Source organism: Pelobates fuscus, chromosome 13 (genome assembly GCF_036172605.1).
Source record: "Pelobates fuscus isolate aPelFus1 chromosome 13, aPelFus1.pri, whole genome shotgun sequence".
Lineage (NCBI taxonomy): Eukaryota > Metazoa > Chordata > Amphibia > Anura > Pelobatidae > Pelobates > Pelobates fuscus.
The window spans coordinates 25,264,144-25,285,894 of record NC_086329.1 but is presented as its reverse complement, the minus strand read 5'-3'; the positions used below and the strand labels follow the sequence as shown (position 1 = coordinate 25,285,894).

The following is a 21,751-nucleotide window of genomic DNA, read 5'->3' as shown; positions in this document are numbered from 1 at the left end:
ATCTTACACCTTTTAATGAGATTCATTAAGTTAAGTAATTACATCTGTCACACCACACTACAGCATTGTGCAACTAACGTCACCCCATTCACATGCAGTCACACCCCATTATCCCAATTACTCTGCAGTTGTATCGGAGTACGCATTAGATCCTAATGTGTAACCCCTTGTAATTCTTTAATTATAAAGGTTCTCATTCTGCCTTGTTAACAAAAGGCAGAATGAGACCCTTTATAATTAAAGAATGTTTTACTATTTCACTAATACTGTGATATTCGGACATGTCTACATTTTCAGAATGCAATGAAACATCATAAATATTGGAAACCACACGTATGTATCTTTATATACCTATATCTACACAATGATCAGCCACAACATTAAACTAACTGACCGGTGAAGTGAATGGCATTAATTCTATCGTTACAATGGCTCCTGTCAAGGGGTGGGATATATTAGGCAGAAAGTGAAAAGTCTGTTCTAGAATCTCATGAGTTGGAAGCAGGAAAACTGGGCAAGCGAAAAGATCTGAATGACTTTGACAAGGGCCAAATAGTGATGGAGTCAGAGCATCTCCAGAACGGCAATCTTAGGGGGGGTTCGCAGTATGCAGTGGTTAGCACCTACCAAAAGTGGTGCAAGGAAGGACAACCGGTGAACTGGCGTCATGGACGCACAAGGCTCAAGCTTAATGCTCGAGGGGAGCGAAGGGGAACCTGTCTTGTCTGATCACACAGAAGATCTACTATTGGTCAAAATGCTGAAAAAGGTAAATAAATAAATGAAATGTTATTCTTTTAGATCAGGTGGAGGGTCAGGTACCATAGCCAGGATGCAATATGGGAAGAAGGCAGGCAAACAGGGGCAGGGGTATGGGTATGCTCTAGGAAATATTGGGAAACCTTGGGTCCTGGCATTCATGTGGATATTACTTTGACACATACAACCTACCTAGAGATTGTTGTAGACCACATACACCCCCTCGTGGCAATAATGTTCCCTGATGGCAGGGTAATGCAGCCTGCCACACTGCAAACATTTTTCAGGAATGTTTTGAGGAACATGACAGAGTTTAAGGCGTTGTCGTAGCGTCCGAATTCCACAGATCTCAATACGATTGAGCATCTGCAGGATGTGCTGGAACAACAAATACGTCCATGGAGGCCCCACCTTGCAACTTGCAAGATTTAAAGGATCTGCTGCTAATGTCTTGCTGTCAGATATCACAGCAAATGTGAAGAGGTCTTATGGAGTCCATGCCTCAATGCATCAGAGCTGTTATGGCAGCACAAGGGGGACCTACACAATATTGAGCAGCTGGTTTTAATGTTGTGGCTGATCAGTGTGTAATATACACACACACGACAATCTGTATAACACATACTTGTCTATCTATACTATATTATTACAATATATGTAATAGCATCCAATATTTATAGGAAAATGATGTACTGCTAAGCAGTTCTTGAAGTTGTGGCGATGCAGATATTTGTTGCATTTTCAGATTGCATCAATATTAAGGGGTTAACAGATCATTGTAAGGAATTGCCAGGGGCAGAGACTCTTGTGACAAACGTCAGAACGATGGGCAAATACCAAAACAAAACTTCCCCTAACTTGGAAACAAACAAGTATGTACGTCTACATCCTCACATGCCGAATTACTTAATTTTTATCTGCATCCATGTATTGGAGAATTGAGTCAGGGTTAAATTTGATCCTGTAATTATAATGAATGCACAGAGGGTTTGATTGCATTACTTAAAGGGAGCTGTGACAAATGACAGTCCGATATTGTGTCAGACACTGTCTTTGTCATTCAGATAAGGAGCATATTAGTTTAACCTAATGCACAATTTGCCCCTAGGGGTCAGCTGGACTGGTCTTTGGAACCAGGTTTCAGCAATCTTGCCATTAATCTACAATTAAACACAATATATACTGCAGTAAGAGGCCGAAATGGCCTTCACTGAATTAACTTCTACAATTAAGCTAAAACATTTTTGTGCCTTGGTTGTGTCAGCATACAGATCTAGTAAGTTGTGTGGCTATTGAGTTAAAGCAAATGTGTTTTTATCCCTTCTACTGGAACAGGGTGTTCACCTCACTGTAAATAATATTGGCAAGGAAAATGATCAAATACAGCAATATCATGTTTGGCAAAAGCAATAAGATTCCATTCACAAGTAAGGATTTAAACAAATAAAAATTAAAAAAAAGCGTTTTTTTTTTTTTAATTAAGTTTTTCTGTATGTGTCATATTGGCATGGGTGACCTGTTGATATGTAGCTGTGATATACTGTGCAATAACGGTTTTATTTTTTATTATGTTATAATGAAAATGAAATGGTTAAATAACTGCTTGACACGATAGTACGGTTGACATGTTATGTTAATATAAACCTGTGATATAAAAAATATATATATATTATATACTATATAAAATTACACGTACAATCATTCGTCTTCTTATTAGATGTTTTGTATCTTTTTACCAGAAGTATTTTTTTCTTTAATCCCTCAAGAACACATGACATGTGTGACATGTCATGATTCCCTTTTATTCCAGAAGTTTGGCTGGCCTCTATTACCCCAACAGACAAAACATATTAAACCAGTTCATTAAACCAATTGATTATTTTGTATTTATTTATTTTATTAAAGGTGAAATATATATTAATTAATAAATTAAAAATGTGTATTTTATCGCTATACTGAAGATTGGACCGTTATTTACAGAGATATTTGTTGGAACAGATTGTATGTAATTAGCTCACATTTTTCCATTGGTCTATTACTGGAAGTTTAAATTGTAACTTGTGCCATTCGAATTGCCCAACTCTGTGTAAAACATGCAAGAGGTGCTATAATTATAAACTACATCAGATACTTGTTAATATTAAGTAGGAAAGCCTGTATGATCTCACTTATATTCAGTTTTTGTTTGTGTTTTATTTTTTGTATTTTTTTAAATCTTCCATGTAAATTGACATGAGAAGACAGGTTCAGACTAAAATGGCCTCCGATCCACATTCTTCTTTCCAACAATGAAAAGGTTGCTTTAACAAGTCATAACATAAAAAATCACTTTTATCCAAAATTTTAAATAATTGTAAATCTCACTCCTTGGTTTTCATGCTGTTTTTGGCAGCCTGTGCAGGATTCTAGGTTCTAACCTGCAGATGGTGCTTAGATAGAGGGATTCCTCCCATTCCCTAACCCCCCTTTTTTTTTTTTTTTTTTTTTAAAAGGATCTGTCAAGCTGTTTTGAGAAATTTGCAACAGCACAATGCTGCTATTGTGAACGTTGGCGGTCAACTCTTCCCACTGAGAGGAAACTCCTGCTGCCCCTGATTGGTGTCTGCAAGAACAAAGGCACAGATTTAGGTATTCATCGACTTCACCAAGCCAAGCGCTGCTATCAGGCTGCAACATATGCCAACATGGATAGCCGGCCTCTTGGGTCTATGAGAAGGAAGCAGTCCCTTCAGAGACTGTAACTGAGCATGCCATTGTAATAGGCATAGCAATGCTAAAAAGGTATGGGAAGCTACTATTGTTTTTGTCAGCACCAGATGCAAAACGAAATAGAATTCTTTATACATAGCGGTCAAGGCAAATGTCCAGTCTTATTGATTTCACCCCTTGGGTGGCAGATGGGTGAGAAACACAGTTGTAGAAAAATGGGCATACTTTGGGGAGTTGATTATGGATTGGCTTGGATCAAAGTCAAGTTTTGAGCATCTTTTCAAGCTATCAATGGATACTACAATGCATGTACAATAAGGAGCATTTACAGATTGAAAATGTGTAAACTAACTCAAACCTATTAATGATTAGAAATAGTAAACAAGGTTTCACAGTGAAATAATACAGAGCTAAACAAAAAATTATGGAGGAACAATGTTCAAGGTCAGAATGACCTATCCTCCAGGACTACACGCAATAAAACAATTTTTATAAATAAATGTTCTGCTGCATTCTAACCCAATCGGGACACGCATTCAATGATCTACAATAAATACTGCCAATTGCTACATCCAAAACTGGTTAGTTTAAAACACATATGTGCTCCTCCGCAAGCACTCTAATAGGGAAAACAAAAACACAAATATGGTGATCAGTGAACAAATATTTTACCCACGTAATGAGAAGTTGAAACTATTTTCAGTAACAATAAGATAGGTAACAAATGAACATTACATAAATAGAGTATACTCCGTAAATCAGGTCTAAGTTGCTTTTAACAGCAGAATCCAAAGTTAAAACAAGTTATTAACATGTCAGATGTTCTTTATCTTGTCATGGAGATGACCAAGGATTTGAAGAGATATGTTCACATAAATGCTGTTTGATGCTTTGGGCAGCTAGTTAATATTGATGACCTGTAACCAACATTGTGAGATACCATATCTACAGATGCGTAGAAAAGTGACGGTAGGATTACACGGTCACCTGACTTACAGTGAAACACAGATAAAGATTCTAGCATAGTACACAGTGAAGAGCCAATCGGAAGGAATACTAAGGAGCTCATAATTGGGGACCAATAATTGATATGGCTGTGAAATACAGGTCATTTTACTTTTAGTGTATTTTAACAGATTGTAGATAAATCAAGAAAGAGAAAATAGTGGAGCCCTTATTTCATAAACGCCAGTGCACGTGATGTATAAATAATACATCTTATAAAGATCCGGATAAAAATCTTACATGTGTGAGTAATAGTATATACCTTAAAAATCTAAATATTATACAACATGGAACACTCACATGGGCAAGTCACTGACTTACAGCCACTAGAGGCATTCTGACTGACAAATGTAAATAATACCAATTATCATGAAGGGCAAAGTTTGACTGCAGGGACAGGGTATTTGCACCAAAATCACTACAAGATGTAGTGGTACATAGAGTGTCCCTTTAAGTCAGGGAATCCATTGGTAAGATGTTTATGTATTAGAAAATAATACATACACAAAGTCTTCAATTTTCAATAATGATTCATTGGACTTCCTTTAAATAGGTTTTTCTTAAAATCTCAACTTTGGCAATGACACTCTTGGTTGCCAGTATCATATAATGACTAAATACAATGATAAATGAAGGTCCTGTACCAGATGGATCACATCATTATTAAGTAACTTAGTCCAATAATTAAGATGCCATTATTATTTTAATCTTTAAGGATTCTTTTATCCAGATTATCTACTGGATAGAGAGAAAGATGACATACATAATAAAGGAACCTGATCTGAATCTTTATAGTCCTGTAATCCTCACATCCATAAGGGGAAAGCTGAAGGATTGCTAGAAGACCGTATTCAAGAAGCAATATTATCATTGGTAGACATCAATATAGTTGTTAGAATAAAAGACCAGGTTGGATTAAACTAATTAACGAACACCCGAGAAACAACCAGGACAATGCAGAGGATGTGATCAATTTCGATTTTGCAAAAGTCTTTGACACGGCCACAATATATATTACACTAAGTGAAAAAACAGGGTTGAGAGTAGTGTTTGTAGAGCTGTGGATTGGTTGCAAGGCAAGAAGCAGAGGATTGATGTGAAGGACATAATATTATTTTAGAAGGTACTGCTTTGAGGGTAAATGTACTTGTAAAAAAAAACATATAAAACAATTACAATAACAAAAATAGGGCAATTACATTATATTGATACTGAATTACTAATGGCAAATACACATACACTTACAATTTGCCTTAATAGTATCCAATATAAATGTTGATGCGCATACAAAGAGATTGAAACTCCAAGTTTTGCCATGTCATTGAGGCTCATTAGCGAGCCCCAAACAAGAGTTCTGGGCTGACTAACGTGAAATTTGGTATCTGATACCAGTGCTCTCACAATATTCTAGCGCCTGACAGCAAGGCGCCCTCCCTTTTCCTGTTTTATACCGTCATATTGACTCCAGATGACGCATGACAGCTAAGCTCCTGCTGCTTATCAGTTATACAGCCCATTTGTCACATATCCACTCGCTGATTTCCCTCAGGTTCTGATCGCGGTACTCAGGGTTGACATAGGGAAAAGGACTAAGATAATCAAACCCCTCACAGTGGAAGGTTCTCGCGACATCAGACACTTGCTGCAATCAAGGCCTAAACTTAAAATAGCGGTGCAGCCAGACCCCTGTCTGTCCTCCTCAGAGAATAAAAATCTGGATGCTCCTGACAAAATCACTTGCACAGGGGGACTAAACGCTCCACTGCTGGATGAAGATCTAACGGTTCTAGTTAACATAATATAAAATATCAGGGCACAGTTTAATGCAGACCTGTCTGTCATCAGGGAAGAACTTATGATGGCCACTGCCAGAGTTCAGGCGACGGAGGAAGACATTACCCTCTATAATCCAAAGGCAAGCAGATACCACGGAACGGGTACATCAACTTCAGGCCTCCCACCTGGCCATACAGGCACAAATATACAGCCTGGATAATGCCAAGAGATGCAACAACTTTAACATTTTGGGCATTGCTGAAACAATCCATGGGCAAGAACTACCACAAGTTAATAGACACATCCTGGCTACTCTCCTACCTCAACGCCAAACCAAAGGTATACAAATCGACAACTGCTTCCGGCTGTCTAGGCTAGGGCTCCGACTGAGAACCCCTCTGATGTCCAGGTTCGCTTTCCACTGTTCCAAGGTGGGATGGCGGTTCTGGAGGCTCTGCCTATCCACCCTGGACTGGAAAAAGTCCTTCACACAAGTCATGAAGACCCTAAGATCAGCAGACATCACCTAAAGATAGGATCTTTCCCATGCATTAACCCATTGTTTAATATACAATTTCAAGTAAACAACTGTATTATGCTCTTAATTGAGCACTGTTCATTATGTGGCCCCTTTCCCACATGTCCAGTTGTTGATTGTGGTGCATGCTGCACTAATTGTATTGTTTATTATTTACTGCTCACCAAAAAGAAAGAATTTTATTGTTTTTTAAAAAGTATATAGACTGCTTTATGCAGTTATTTACTTACATTCAGCATTTCAATGATTGTAAACCTGGTTTATGAGGTCCAGGTCACATTTATTGTGAAGCTCTTTTGAACGGTAACAAAAACTCTAAAGTACAAAACACACAATCTTGAACTGAAAAATTGCAACATGGTTTTATAACTGTAAAGTTCTAAGAGTGATCTTTAAAGAAAAAAGATTACACTGAAAAGAAATAAGATGATCGGAACATTTGGCTAAATTGTTATATAGTGCAGACTACCATTGATGGGTTAAAGACAACAACACAGCTTGTTCTTCGATAAACTCTGAGCCTTTTAAAGGAATTATCACAAAAGGAAAAAGAAGAAAAACAACAATCTATCAACAGGTAAGTAATACATTACTGGCCGATACAGAAATATCTCCTACTAGTTCAGAAATCAGCCATTGTTCTGCAGATCTCTGCCTGTTGTACCTCCTCGTTGTAATTGTAGGAGGCAGCTGTTAAATGTGGGCATAGAGGACAAAGTATAGAAGCTTAGCCCATTTGGAAAAAGCTGGCACATTCAGTGGATGATAAGGACAAAGAAGGGGAGGGCAGGAGACCCAGAGCCACGGGCAGTGATAGAGACAGATTGCCGTAATTCTGCCTGATTGATCCAAGATGCAACTCGCGATCAATAAATGGCCTATTTCGCTCAGAAGCACAAATGCCCATTTGTTAAAACTCTACACTTCTCAAAACAAGGCCTTTAAAAAAAGCTGGGAAAATCTTTTTTATCTTCCACGTGGACTAGCTGAATGCATGCTTTAAAAGAGACTTGTGGTGTATGTTTTAAGAGGGAGTGAAAAGTAGAAAATAGAAACATATCTCAAAGTAATTATCTTATGGGTATTTATATTTTGTTCAGAAGCAGTCACAGGATTATTATTTCAGTCACAAACCATTAGGAAGACTCTCGTGCTCTATAAAAGCATGTCCTCTCCACCCCCAAAATGGAATTTACCACTTGCCAATGCACAGTACGCTAAAGATTAATTAGCCAAGTTAGTCTTACACTTTTTGCTTTAACCAGCTAGAGGAGGCAATATATTGAATTATTGCAGGGGCTAACATTATAAAAAAAGGCAGGATGATTGCAGCAATTGTTAGAAATCTAATGGTGAATTTAGTAGCACAGATAACTGCCTTAGGACTTAGGTCGGACACCACTGATCGATGCCAGTGGTTTCAAACCCAGCCCTCATGGCACAACAGCCTAGGATTTAAGCATTTCTCGGTTCTGTTCCAGTTGGAATGGTGACAAAACCTGGAACAGTGGTGAGGAGAGCGTTGGAAACGGCTGCTCTAGACAAAAATATCCGTCCATAAAAGAGATGGGCATTAAATTATTTGTGTTTATAATCTGCACTAAAATAAAGGCTTGCTAAGAAAGAAATTAGTTCTAAGAATTGGATGGTGTGTACTTGGTACAGGAACAACGTCTTCATTCTGAAACATCTGTCAATAGTACAAAAGCTATATTGATATATATTCCATTAACTATCAGTCCAATAAATGTAATGAGTAAACTTATTAAAGAGAAACTACAGGCACAAAAACAACTTTAGCTTAATGAAGCACTTTCACTGCTTACATTCTCTGCCATTTAGAAGTAAAATCAATTTCTTTATAGAGCCCTAGTCACACCTCCCTGCATGTGACTTTCACAGTCTTTCTAAACACTTCCTGTAAATAGTCATCTAATGTTTACACTTCATTTACTGCACATTTTCAATTTAGAATTTCTTATCTCCTGCTCTTTTGATAGCCTTCTAGACTCTGTAGGAGCCTACTATGTGTGATTAAAGTTCAATTTACAGAGCGAGAAATACCAACTTCTAAAGCACGTTAATATCTGTGTTGCTTAGACTGCTCCTTTAATATATTAGGCCAACCTGCACATACAATAACTTGGGTTTATTCACTAAATTGTGAATTGTCCAAAATTATATTTGTTTTGTGAGCACAATGTACCACAAAATGGTCTGTTTATGTTAAAATATGTTTCCATGAGCTTGCAGAATGCTTACATTGGAGATCACTTTTGAAGAAACAAAAGAAACGTTTCACTCCCACGATTACTAGCTTAAAATAACACTGCAGACACCATAACAACGTCTCAATTATGTTGCAATTGTGCCTGAGGTACTGGGCACCATTTTACCTTAAGGAGTTCAACCATTTACTAACGGTTTAACTCCAGACATGTATAGGGCCTGTGTGCTCTGTCCCTCTTCTCCCAGCCAAGTCGTTGCCGTTAATGAGGAAACCTCGGCCTATGTGCCATTGAAAGACTACGAGCGTAACTGGACACTTAAACAGTGTGCTGGATGTCTAGGCACCATAAAAACTTAATTGAGATGTTCGGAATGTTACTTTAAATTTAAGATACAGTGAAAGGAACATATAATTAGTAGATAAACTACCAAAAAACAAATATATCGATGGAAACTTACAGAATAGCTTGATAATGACCTTAACACAAAATGTTCTTTGCTCTTCATGGTTACCTACCATTTGGTGGTATCTAATACTAAAAAGGATACAAATTTTGGTAAAGTGGAATAATGGATTTAAGTGCTCTGCTGGCATTGATGGCTGTTGCCCGAACCAGACCAGGAAGAATTTTGCCATTCACTATGGCTCCATCAAACAGTGGTCCAAAAAACGGAACCTGTGCACAAAACAATTACAATTAGTTATACAACACACACACACACACATTATATATATATATATATAACAAGACAAATATTTAATTCTAACAAAACATGTATGACATACTGGAACAGTAGGCGAAGAGGGCCAATATTAACTTGGAAGATAATAGCTCTGAAAAGATAATGACCATCACAGGTGGAAAAGAAGAAAGGTCAGAGTGGACCAAAAGGTCAAAGTTACTGAATCAAAATAAACTCTAAGGGGTTTGCTCCTTAAAGGGAAACTCCAGTGCCAGGAAAACAATCCGTTTTCCTGGCACGGCAGGTACCCTCTCCCTCTCCCTCTCCCTCCCACCTCCCATCCCTGGTAGCTGAAGGGGTGAAAACCCCTTCGGGTCACTTACCCGAGAACCCGCCGATGTCCCTCGGCGGTGGTTTCGGGTTGGCGTCGCTCCACCCAGTAATAACGTCAGCCGGTGGGAGAGACTGATCCCGCCCGCCGGCTGAGGAAACCTAATGCGCGGCAATGCCGCGCACTCGCATTAGGTCTCTCCATAGGAAAGCATTGAAAATGCTTTTCAATGCTTTCCTATGGGGAATTGAGCAACGCTGGAGGTCCTCACACAGCGTGAGGACGTCTAGCGACGCTCTAGCAAAGAAAATCTTTGCTATGAAGCAGGAAGTGCCCTCTAGTGGCTGTCTAGTAGACAGCCACTAGAGGTGGAGTTAACCCTGCAAGGTAATTATTGCAGTTTATAAAAATGGGCAGAAGTGGTCTGGGTGCCTGGAGTGTCCCTTTAACCCCTTAAGGACCAAACTTCTGGAATAAAAGAGAATCATGACATGTCACACATGGCATATGTCCTTAAGGGGTTAAAAACAAAGTTTGGTGAATTGAAAATAAAAGTGCAAAAATTAGATTGAAGAAAGAAGAGAAACTGCAATGATTAGTTTGCAGTACTAAGACAGCCTCTAGTGGCTGTCAATCAGCATTTTAAAAAACGCATTTTAAAAATGTTCTTACTTCTTGCTTCTTCATGATCTGGATACTAAACATGTGATTCTTCATGGGGTAAATGACGAGTAACACATCCCCAAATTCAGTTGGAATAATGCCACGGCGGTACTCTCTACTGTGCTCGGACCAGACAATATGGACCTCATCATTACCAAGATGACGAAGCTTTACAGAGAGATAAAAAAAAAATAATAATAATAATAATTGAATGACTTGAACTGAGCTTTCAAAATACTGAAGCCAACACTGTAAACTGTACAGAGTTTAAAAAATATATAATATCTGTAAGAGCAAAATGACATGACAACACAAAACAAGAACATATTTAGCTTTTGTTTGAAAGGGCAGCAGTACTTGTCTCTACTGATACATCACATATATAAAATTACATCAAATACAGAATTTGTTGATCTCGTCAACAATGCAACATGTCTAAACCTACAGTTGGAATATATACAACTGCTGGACTCCAGGGACAAAGCACTTTTTCAGGAGTACTTGTGATAGTCTATGTGCTAGATTGTTGACCCTGAAATAAAAACCAATTAGCAGCAACCTTACTGCTGCTATGTTCTGCTAGAAAAGAAGTCTTCAACAAAATGGCGGGATGAACACTGCACATGTTGATGTGCCAAATAGAATAGAGGTAACACCAATCTAAAGAGACACTATAGTCAGCAGAACAATGACAGCTTAATGTAGTTGTTCTAGTGAGTACAATCAGTCCCTGAAGGATTTTTAATGTAGACACTGCCTTTTCAGAGATGTCAGCCAAGGAGATAGACCGGGGGCAGAGCCAACACATGCGGACCCGTACGGTGCTGGAAATATGGTGACTTTTCTAGTTATGTAAAGGGGGGCAAGCATGTTTTTTAACACTGTAGGGTCAGCAATATGTGTTCCTGACCCTAAAGGTGTTCATTTAAGCAAGCTTAGGATTGTGGGGAGGTTCTGATAAGCACATTTAGTGAATGTTACATATTCACTTATAAAACTACTCATGTGCTTTACGAGGTAACAACTTAAGATTAAAATTGACTATTTTTTTTAGAACCTGGCCAAGCTCTGTGATTTACATGTCCTAGTTTACACACAGTAACACAGTAAAATTAAAGGAGAATCGTCAAACTACAGCTTTTAGGAACATTAAATTATTTATTTCAAAACATGTTTTTTTTCCATACTCAATGCAATAGTTTGAGAGACTATTTGTTCTCAGATGAGTTCTGAAACATATGTAGTAACATTTGCATTAATATCAGAATTAAAGGCTCGCCAAAACGTAATTTTACTTAAAAGGACAGGAACACTTTAATATGGAGATTGTGGAATAAAGGCAAGTAGTCCCATTGACAGAAGCCGATGATTTTTAAATTGGCCGATTACTTAGGTCAATGATCATCATTTGTGAAGAGTAATGAAAAATAAAAAAATAGGGCTTGGGTAAAGGGCAATACCTCTCAAACCATACATGGTACATTTTATGGCAGGAAATACTATGGGTATAGTTTGCTCACAGACTCCTTTCTAGGTTTAATAGAATGGCTTACATATTTACCAAATCAGTGTGTCTCTGAAATTATTTCAATCTGTCCAAAAACACATTGTGTAAGTAATTACAGATTAATACTTGTAAAAACATAATATTCATGGATATCATTTTTAATTAGTGGGGTAATAGCTTAAAAGATAAATCAGACTGCCATTCTGGCATTAAGAATGATTTTTTTTGCTAGTTTGTTTCAAACTGGGGTTTTTTTTTTTGTTGAACTTGATGGACATGTCTCTTTTCAGCCTATGTAACAATATGCAATAAATAGTAACAAATAGGCATTCATTGTATTATCCTGAAGAAAATCTTTGTTTTAATTAGTAGGAAGAATTTTACAAAGAACCGCCTCCCTCCCCCCCCCCCCATTTTTTAAAAACATTGCTTTACACATGCCCAGCCGTGCATCATCCTATCACTTTGGCTCCCGTGATGCATTTCCTTTGGTTAGCCCTCATACTAACTGAAAATATGAGAAACGTGAAATAAATGAAATCTGGTGCCAAGGTTGGACATTGATGCAATAAAGTTCTATTCTCAGATTTCAGCGGTGATCGTTAGCACTGTGTGTTCCTCCACACTCCACTTGTCAAAGCTGAACATAAAGGCCTACCGTTCAAAATAGGACTTACGGATATGGTAGAATGCAGGAGAACATACATTTGAGTATCAGCGCTTAACGAATAATTGTAAAACAGTACATGGAAAAAGATTTGAAAGCGTGATTGAGTTGTTCCATTTCTCAAATTCAAGAAACGCACTTATTGTACAAGCATCTTCTGCTTTTATGAATAATAATTAAAGTCATTACTTCCTCTTAGGCTAAACCAGCAGATAGAATTATCTGCAAATCATTAGTTGCAAAATTACAATCTGACCAGGTTTGGTAATACACTAACATTGAATGAATTAAACCAAATCTTTCTCATCACAAACAGAGACATTGTTGGTTTAACATATAATAAAACTCTAAACATGTTGGAATTATTATGATCCAAAATGTGGAAAGTACGGTAAGTCATCTTTAGAGAAGAGGTTTCTCCCCCAGAATGCAAGATGTGTGTTGCTACATCTGGCATTGTAGTAGAAGACTATATTTATTTAATTATACCATAAAAACTACTATTTGAACAAAAATGTTAAATAATAAATATGGCACAAATCTTTACCCTCCTGGAAAATAAAATTAAAAAAAACAATCTAGGAAAGTAAAAACATTTGTGCTAGAGCTTGGACTACCGGACAGATTCAATCTACATATCCATAACGTTATCAGGGTTAAACAATAAACCGTGGATTGCCAGGAACGCACCAGATATTTGCAAGTTTCAGGCAGAAACAGAATAACTAGAAAAATTAACCCATGTTTCCAAGTCAGCTATTTTCGCCTAAAATGTGCCATTCCATGGTTTATTCCAACAACAGACATTATCGTCGGGAACTCATGGTCTCATAAGTAACCTATTCATCATGACTTTGTATATTAACAATTTTAAAAGGAACAGATGAAGTTGAGTACCAGTAGTTTGTAGCCTCTTTGAAAGACATTGGCCACTTTCAGACTATCACAGCTCCCATTGCAGGTATGAACTGGTATGGCTTGAAGGAAGTGTGTAATCTCAGCCTTAGCCATACATCCAGTGGGGGTCAGACTGTGGGCTACAAGGGGACCCTCATTTAGTGTTAAACTGCTTGAACATGGTTTACAACTTAATAGAGGGACAGTGCTAGAGGACTCCAGGAACAATAACCAGTTCCGTGATATGACATAGGCATAATGCCTACAGTGTAGATTTACATGGGTTTAAGAAGTTTTTTTCAATTCTCATACTAAAGAAAATACAAAATTTTTTAAATGGTTTAACCAATGCTATTTGTGAACTTGCTTGGTCCTGTGTAACAAGTTCCAAGAGCATCAAGGGGCACTTGAGCCATTATTTGTTTCTTTTGTGGTACATGGTACACCATCTTATTCTGATAAAAGGAGAACAAAAGCATCAATCAGTGATTCTCGTCGTTTGGAGGCTTTCTTCTAAACAGACGGTAAGAGTGAGTTGCCATATCTTACATTCTCCTTCTTTGCAAGTAGCATATTAGGGTATCCTTGGAAGAAAGGAAAGGAAGGAGTTGGTGCTTAAACCCCTCATCAGACAATAAGTGAAGGGAATGATCGTAACAAGTGATCTCACTTCTGATGAGCGTTCGTATGCATTCAGGGAATTATTTCCGTAATTTTTGGAATGATCTCCAGGATTTGGAAATTGAGTTTTTGTATCAGAATCTGTGTGTTGAGGAACACCATACCCAGATGAACCAAACCAAACCCTTACTGTCTGGTATAATATAATATAATATAATATACCAGACAACATAAAAAAAAAATATTAACATCTATGTAAAGATATCATGATTGTTGACGGCAGTCTGTTAACTAAAGATATTCAAAAAGCCTTGATACTATGTATAAAATAAATACTAGGGTTCAGTAGTTGAAATCTACAACTCGACAGTGGTCATTCGGCACAGATTTTTTTTTCTGTCACCCAGTGAACTAGGGGGACAATGTGAGTTTTCCCTACACGGTTGATGTTTGTAAGGTGTCTGTGGGTTAGTATATGCAAAATGTTGGGACTTTTTTTTGCATAAAAATATAATATGGAAAACAACAAGTCACTTTACTTCCAAGTCAATTAAGAGAAAAGGAAAAAAAATGTGATCAAGCACATGTACATAAAATCTCAGCAACAAAAACAAAAAAACAAACAAACAAACAAACATATTTGTCCTTTACTAGTTCTGTGGTGCCTAACCCAAGCGCCTGTTAATAAGCATTCTAAATATTTTGTGTAGATATAAAACTACACTTCGCAGCTGTGGGCATGCAGTGAGAGAGTTCTATGAAGTGTGATCCCACAAGGGCCGCCTTTGTTTGCATTTCATTAAAGGATGTGGATATGGTACATACTGTAATTGGCACAGTAGGAAGGAAACAAATTCAGAACATCAGAAAGGATGTGATTATGCAGATATTGCATAACGGTGTGTGCAACAGGATTAGCACTGCACATGTTGATACAAGCTTAAAACACACAGAAATAAAATATGAGCAATCTAACTTGAGAATGTTCACAAGCCTTGAATCACGGCACAACAGGTCATTTTGTTGAAATAAAAATAAATACATAAATAAAAAAATAAAAAAGGATGCATGGCCTGGCTAACTTAAAGTCAGCGAACCAACAGTTGTATGGCAAATACATTAACATGTCTAAAAATATGGTAAATGCAGCGATACAGAGAGGGAGAAACTTGTTATCATATATAAATTTTGCTGACATGTTTTTTGTGTTGTTTTTAGAACAATTAAAAGAAAGAGGTGTGCATCCATTTGGAAGGTAGGTTTGATATTGGAATATAACACACAGCTAGTGCTTGAGGCAAGCTGGTGCCCAACACTCCATTCTTGTAATTTAATTAGAGGTATTAAACTGCATGCTGAGGTCAAGCAGCTCCCACTTCCTGCAACCCCAGCTCTCCAGTCTGTGCTCATTATTGCTTCCACTGACTGGATTAACACCTCTGAAGATGCATGTATGAAGGTGCCAAGGGACAACTTAATCTCTCAGAGAGGGCAACCATAACAAGGCCAGAAGATCAGAGACCTTATCAGGGTAGCTGCAATACTGAATTTACCATATTCACAAGAAACAAATACTTATGCAGTCAGATTGGTTAATGCCTTCAATTTATAATCACAGGTAGATTTAACGCACACCGAGAAATCAACATTTCGAACCATTAGGCATTTAATAGCAATTAGAGAATGATTTGAAATGAAAATGCACGTAGATAGGAGACGATAAAGTACATTACTCACTAAAGTAACATTAGTAGATCACATGCAGAATGCATACTGGTGTCAATGGAATTAAATGCATGCTAAGAAGGAAGATATGCTAAGAAGCAGGGTGGATTTTAATGGGGTAAAGTTAAAGCATAGCAGAGCGGCATTGAAAAGGGTTTTAAACCTTTTCAATATAAAGTGTTGACTTTAAAGATACAGCTCAGATGTTTTGATGACCGAGGTATATTTTCGTGGCCTGGAAACTGATTGACTGGTGTGAAAAGACCTGAAATGGTACGCCACATCCAACATAGATGGTTTTCTGTACATGATCACTATCTCACACTGTACAGCAGGGCATGAAAAGTGCTTCCCTGCAGCATGTACAGTTCACCTGCTGCAAGAGGTCATAAGAAAAAAAACAACAACAAAAAACATACATACATACACAAAGCAGGACACCTATGCATGATGAAGTGATAATTTTCCAGGAAAATATGGTGGCTCTGGCAGCCTTAGAACAACCGTGGACTCCTAAAGGAATGGTTTCTTATTTTCTCATTCTGATTTGCTTTACTGGTTCCTCAAATATTAAAAAAAATAATTACATTCCTCTATTAGACAATAATATTTATGATTGAAAAAAAAAAAAAAAGGATTTATATGCGCTGTTAAAGTTTAAGGGAACCAGATACCTTAGCATCCCTATACAGCATTTGATAGTACACCAGCAGCAACAAGACAACATACTGATCAAAAGAGTTGTTACAAAGGTTTTGGTTACATCCATGCGTTACATTACAATGTACTATCTCCAAAAAGCAAAAATGCATTTCTATCCAGTTCATTCGCTTATAAGGCAGCACGGTGCTATTACCAAGAGAACAACCATAATGATAAATCAATTTTCGGTTTATAGGCAAACAGTTAAACACATTTTACACCGACAGGTTCCCTTTTTACCCACAACAGATAAAAAGATACCTCGGTAGATCAATGGCCTTTCTTTGTGCATATTCAAACATTACCTTCTTTGTCAGACAGTCGTCTGAGTCGGACAACATCCTTGTTGAGACATGAAACATCACTTCTACGTTGGACGTGGCAAAGTAGGGTGTGCTTTGTCCAGTGCTTTTGTTTCTTTGAAGTCCTCCCAGAAAACCACAATGATTGGAGAGATTTACCTGCATATAACATTATTATTATTACTGGTATTTATATAGCGCTAGCATATTCCGTAGCGCTTTACAATATTATCAAGGGGGAAGATTTAACACTAAATGAGACAATTACAAAAACTCACAGGAACAATAGGATGAAGAGGGCCCTGCTCAAATTAGTTTACAGTCTATAGTAGGTGGGGAGTAAAACCAAATAGGACAGGAGGTAGCAATCAAACAAGGTGGAGTGAAGCAGAGCTGGAGGAGATAATAGAGTGCTTCTCTTTAGGAGAGAGCAAGAGACAGGTATGTGAGGTAGACTCTTGGAGGCCAAAAACTTTCCTAAAGAGATTGGTTTTGAAGCACTTTTTAAATGATTGAAGACTAGGGGAGAGCTTGATGGTCGTAGACAGGCTATTACAAAGGAAAGGAGCCACCCGCGAGAAGTCCTGCAAGCGTGAGTTTGCTGTACGGGTGCGAGCAGCGGACAGGAGAAGAGTGGAGAGACCGAGAAGGAGCATACCTGCGGATCAGTGAAGAGATATAGGTGGGGCTAGAATTGGTTAGTGCTTTATAGGTGTGGATTAGTACCTTGAATTGACTCCTATAAGATACAGGAAGCCAATGTAAGGACTGACAGAGGGGAGAGGTGTGTCATCAGCGTACAGGTGATATTGGAATCCAAATTAGGTAATAAGTTTGCCAAGAGAGGCAGTATAAAGAGAAAATAGAAGGGGACCAAGTACAGAGCCTTGGGAGACTCCAACAGAGACAGGACGAAGGGAGGAGGTATCATTAGAAAAGGAGACACTGAATGAGTGTTGGGAGACATAGGAGGAAAACCAAGAGAGGACAGTGTCACAGAGACCGAGAGATTGAAGAATTTGGAGAAGGAGTACATGGCCAACAGTGTCAAATGAAGCAGAGAGGTTTAGCTGTGATTAGGTAGTTAATGACTTTAATAAGAGCAGTCTCAATAGAGTGGAGGGGGCGGAAGCCAGACTGAAGAGAGTCAAATAGAGAGTTGGAATTGAGGAAGTCAGACAAGTAAAGACAAGAAGACAAGAGACAAGAAGCTTTGAGGAAAAGGGGAGCAGGGATATGGGACGATAGTTAGAGGGGGAGGACGGGTCAAGAGATTTTTTTTTTTTTAAGATTGGTACTACAGTAGCATGTTTAAGGGCAGCAGGGACAACACCAGAAGAGAGAGAGCAGTTGAAGATGTGTGTTCAGGAAGGCACAAGACAAGAGGATAGAGATTTGATAAGGTGAGATGGGACAGTATCGAGCGGGCAAGTGGTGGGGTGAGAGGAAAGGAGAAGCGCAGCCACCTCTTGTTCAGTAGCCGGGGAGAAAGTCTGAAGAGTAGGAAAGGCATAAACTAGGTGTGGTTGAGAAAGAGAAGGGCAAGCAATCGTCTGTAAGGTTAGCTTGGGTGGTGGTCAAAGCAGGGCGAAGAAGAGAGTTAAAGGTGTCAAAGAGACGCCTGGGATTGCGAGAGCATGAACTAATGAGGGAGGAAAAGTATGACTGTTTGGCGAGGGCAAGGGCTGTGCTGTATGAACGCAACATGAATTTGTAGTGGAGGAAGTCAGACTGGGTGCACATATCAGGTAAGCAAGTTCACCCACTTTTCTAATGCTCTATTAAAAGCAAACATGACATACTTTATTTTTTTGGTAGCTAACTTTGTCTTTGTTCTTGGATATTGATTTCTTTTTAATTAAATGCCCAGCATCACCTTTACCCATGTTGCCCAGTGTGTGCAGCAATTTTAAGTGATCTTTGTCAGAATATGCTGTTATCTGACACAAGACCACTCTATCCTGTCTGGCTGCTGTAACATCAGTCATCTCCATGTGTGTAGTTTACAGCCAGGTAGCATTCTGTGTAGTTTTGGTACTCTTGTCTGCACTTGTTTTATAATGAATGTGATCTGTTTATCACTTACTTCCACTGGATGCAGTATTCTTATTAGTACAATGCGTATTCTGCACGTTTTAGTTTTCAGGTATTGTGAGAAAGATGATATATTTATGAAATAAGGGAAATAGACAGGGAAGCATTAAGGTCATAGCTGCAATCCAGAATCTCTATTGATGTTGTTTGTGTGCAGCCTGTGTATATACCTCCCATCCAAGTCCAGCCACAAAGTCCTCATAGTCCTGACTGCCACCCGTGTTAGAAAGGATTGAGTGCTTGTCTTCCTGACCATCCGCAACATAGAACACTGCTATTTTGTGTGTCTCGCGGCTGTTTGGAGATAGAACAACATGAGTGAAATAACAGTGACTACATCAATACACAGACACTTCTAGTCTGTTATGCTCACAATAATATATCTGTGTTAATGGCACAGGAAGCCAGAATGAATTTGTCTTAAAGGGACACTCTATAGTCACCAAAACAACTTTTGTATTGGGTGTAAAGTGAAGGAAAATATGGAGAGAGGATGACTGCACTTTCCACTTATGTTTCAGTAGAATCTGATAATAATATAAGCCTTGGGAAGGAAAAAAAACATTGAGCGTTCTCACCATTGTCGGGAGTCTAGATTTCGCAGTTCCCGAAGCAGCTTCTCGTTCTTCTTTAAGAGGTGGAAATTTCTCCTGGAAAGATAGAAATGTATTAAATCCTTGGTACATGATTCATTATCTCACTTAGGTTGGGTCCCCCCAAATTACAACTTTCCGTTTTAACATCAAGTTGATATTTCCAACGTAGAAGGTCTGCATACTGTTCAGACACTTGAGGTCCAGAGCTAGTAAACTAGTGGTATAATAAAATAAACATCATGAAGATGAACCAGACCAGATGTCCTTCCATTGGACGACAACAACAATGTAGATCACCATTACATAATAATATTAGTAAAATACCAAAACACTCCCAAGCACCATAGCCATTACAGTACACTGGTATATTGGTAGTGCTGCAATATATTTTACTACTGTGAGCTGTAGTGGTTATGGTGCTTGGAGCCTTTCTTTAAGATGCACTGGTTTAGATGTTGATCAATCATCTTATGAACACCATCAATAAACAGTATAATCTGATTTACATATTAAATGTAAAAAGGACAAAACTCTAGGGTTAGAAATTACAGCTGAAGCTTAGAACTGGACAAGGCGTTCATACAGCACCTCATTTACCTCTTTTCCCAGGAATTCATGCCAAGGATGCTGAGCAATAGACGGGCATAGTAGAAGGCAGACAGGGGTTTTTGGTAAGTTGGCTCCTCTTGAGGCATTGCCCTCATGTGGAGGTTACTACAATGCTTTTCCACAAATTCCATCTCCTCTACACTCTGCTTCAAAATGGCATTGCTAACCTCATTCTCTAGCTTTTCTGAGAAGCAAGCGGGTGGTGGGGATGGCACATTCAGTGGGACTCCCGCTCTTTGAAGGCACTCAGGGCTTGTGGTTCCCAGGTACTGCAAAAGGCAGTCCAAAGCATCTTCCTCGTCTGATAAACTGTCCCATAGGGGCAGAGATTCCCTGCCTCTCCTCCTTGACTGAAATGAAGAATAGTCCTCAGACTCCCGTTGGGTTGATGTCTGTTCTTCCTCCTGACTAATGCAAGGAGGAGGAAAGGCAGGCAGAAAGGAAGACCAGTGAGACATTTGTCCAGAAAATGGGAGTGCAGGTCCATAAAGAATAGAGGATTCCCAACTGTATTTGCCTGAAAGGTCCCTCATAATTATACGAACAGTTGAGTTAGCAGAAGACAGCTCCTCACCAGGAGGTAGTTTTTCCTCTGCTTGAATTTGTAGGCAAGAAACTAGTGTTGTACTGTTGAGAACAAAGAATTGCAGATTTGGGCTGTGGAAGAGCTGTGGAGAGAGGTCCGAACTTTCGCTGTATATGTTGTCGTGGTTCTCGCAGATCTGACTTGTCAGCATGGCGGGATCACCACTCATTGGGTAGTGGCCCAAGTGATTCACAAGATGTGTGATAACTGTCCGTGCAGCCACTGGAATAAGACCTTGCTGTTTGGGGGTTTTTACTGAAAAGACAGAAAACGTTTACTTTAAAAAAACATTATGTCCAATAAAGCATTTTTTATTTGTTAAAATTTCCAATTAAGCTTTTCCCATTTTGTCAATTTAATTGTTAACTTTTCAATAAATATTTCTATAAATTTTTATTGGGAGCTTGACCAAAATTTCAATGAAGAAATGGTTAACCTGATGAAAACTGGTTAACAGTTAACACAACGGGTCAAATTTGTAGATCAACAGAATAACAGGTTTTGTTTTCCAGGCATGGTATGACACAGGAGAAAAACAAGTAGAGGTCTGACAGGGCTTAACTATAGGTCACAAAGAAAGACAAATTTGAGAATGATGTTCAAATTAAGGGCAGATTATGAGGCTCATCCTTCCAGCTAATACACCACTCTTATCCTGCAACCAATAATTAAACAATGAATTTGGGTAAAGTCCACAATTCATCTTTATTTGGGAGCGAAGGCCTGGGGGCAGCATTGATATTAGAAAAGC

The 21,751-nt window shown here is 38.4% G+C and overlaps 1 protein-coding gene across 1 annotated transcript in view; it reads right to left on the bottom strand.

The window, feature by feature from the left end:
* The window catches only part of RALGAPA1 (Ral GTPase activating protein catalytic subunit alpha 1), a 131,305-nt gene that overhangs the window by 21,615 nt on the left and 87,939 nt on the right, over positions 1 to 21,751 (bottom strand). The window contains exons 34-39 of the mRNA XM_063439456.1: positions 20,403 to 21,255; positions 19,788 to 19,859; positions 19,380 to 19,503; positions 17,119 to 17,274; positions 10,704 to 10,862; positions 9,566 to 9,693 (exon numbers count right to left, since the gene is read on the bottom strand). Coding sequence (XP_063295526.1) covers positions 9,566 to 9,693; positions 10,704 to 10,862; positions 17,119 to 17,274; positions 19,380 to 19,503; positions 19,788 to 19,859; positions 20,403 to 21,255 — 1,492 coding nt within the window. The remainder of the gene's footprint in view (positions 1 to 9,565; positions 9,694 to 10,703; positions 10,863 to 17,118; positions 17,275 to 19,379; positions 19,504 to 19,787; positions 19,860 to 20,402; positions 21,256 to 21,751) is intronic.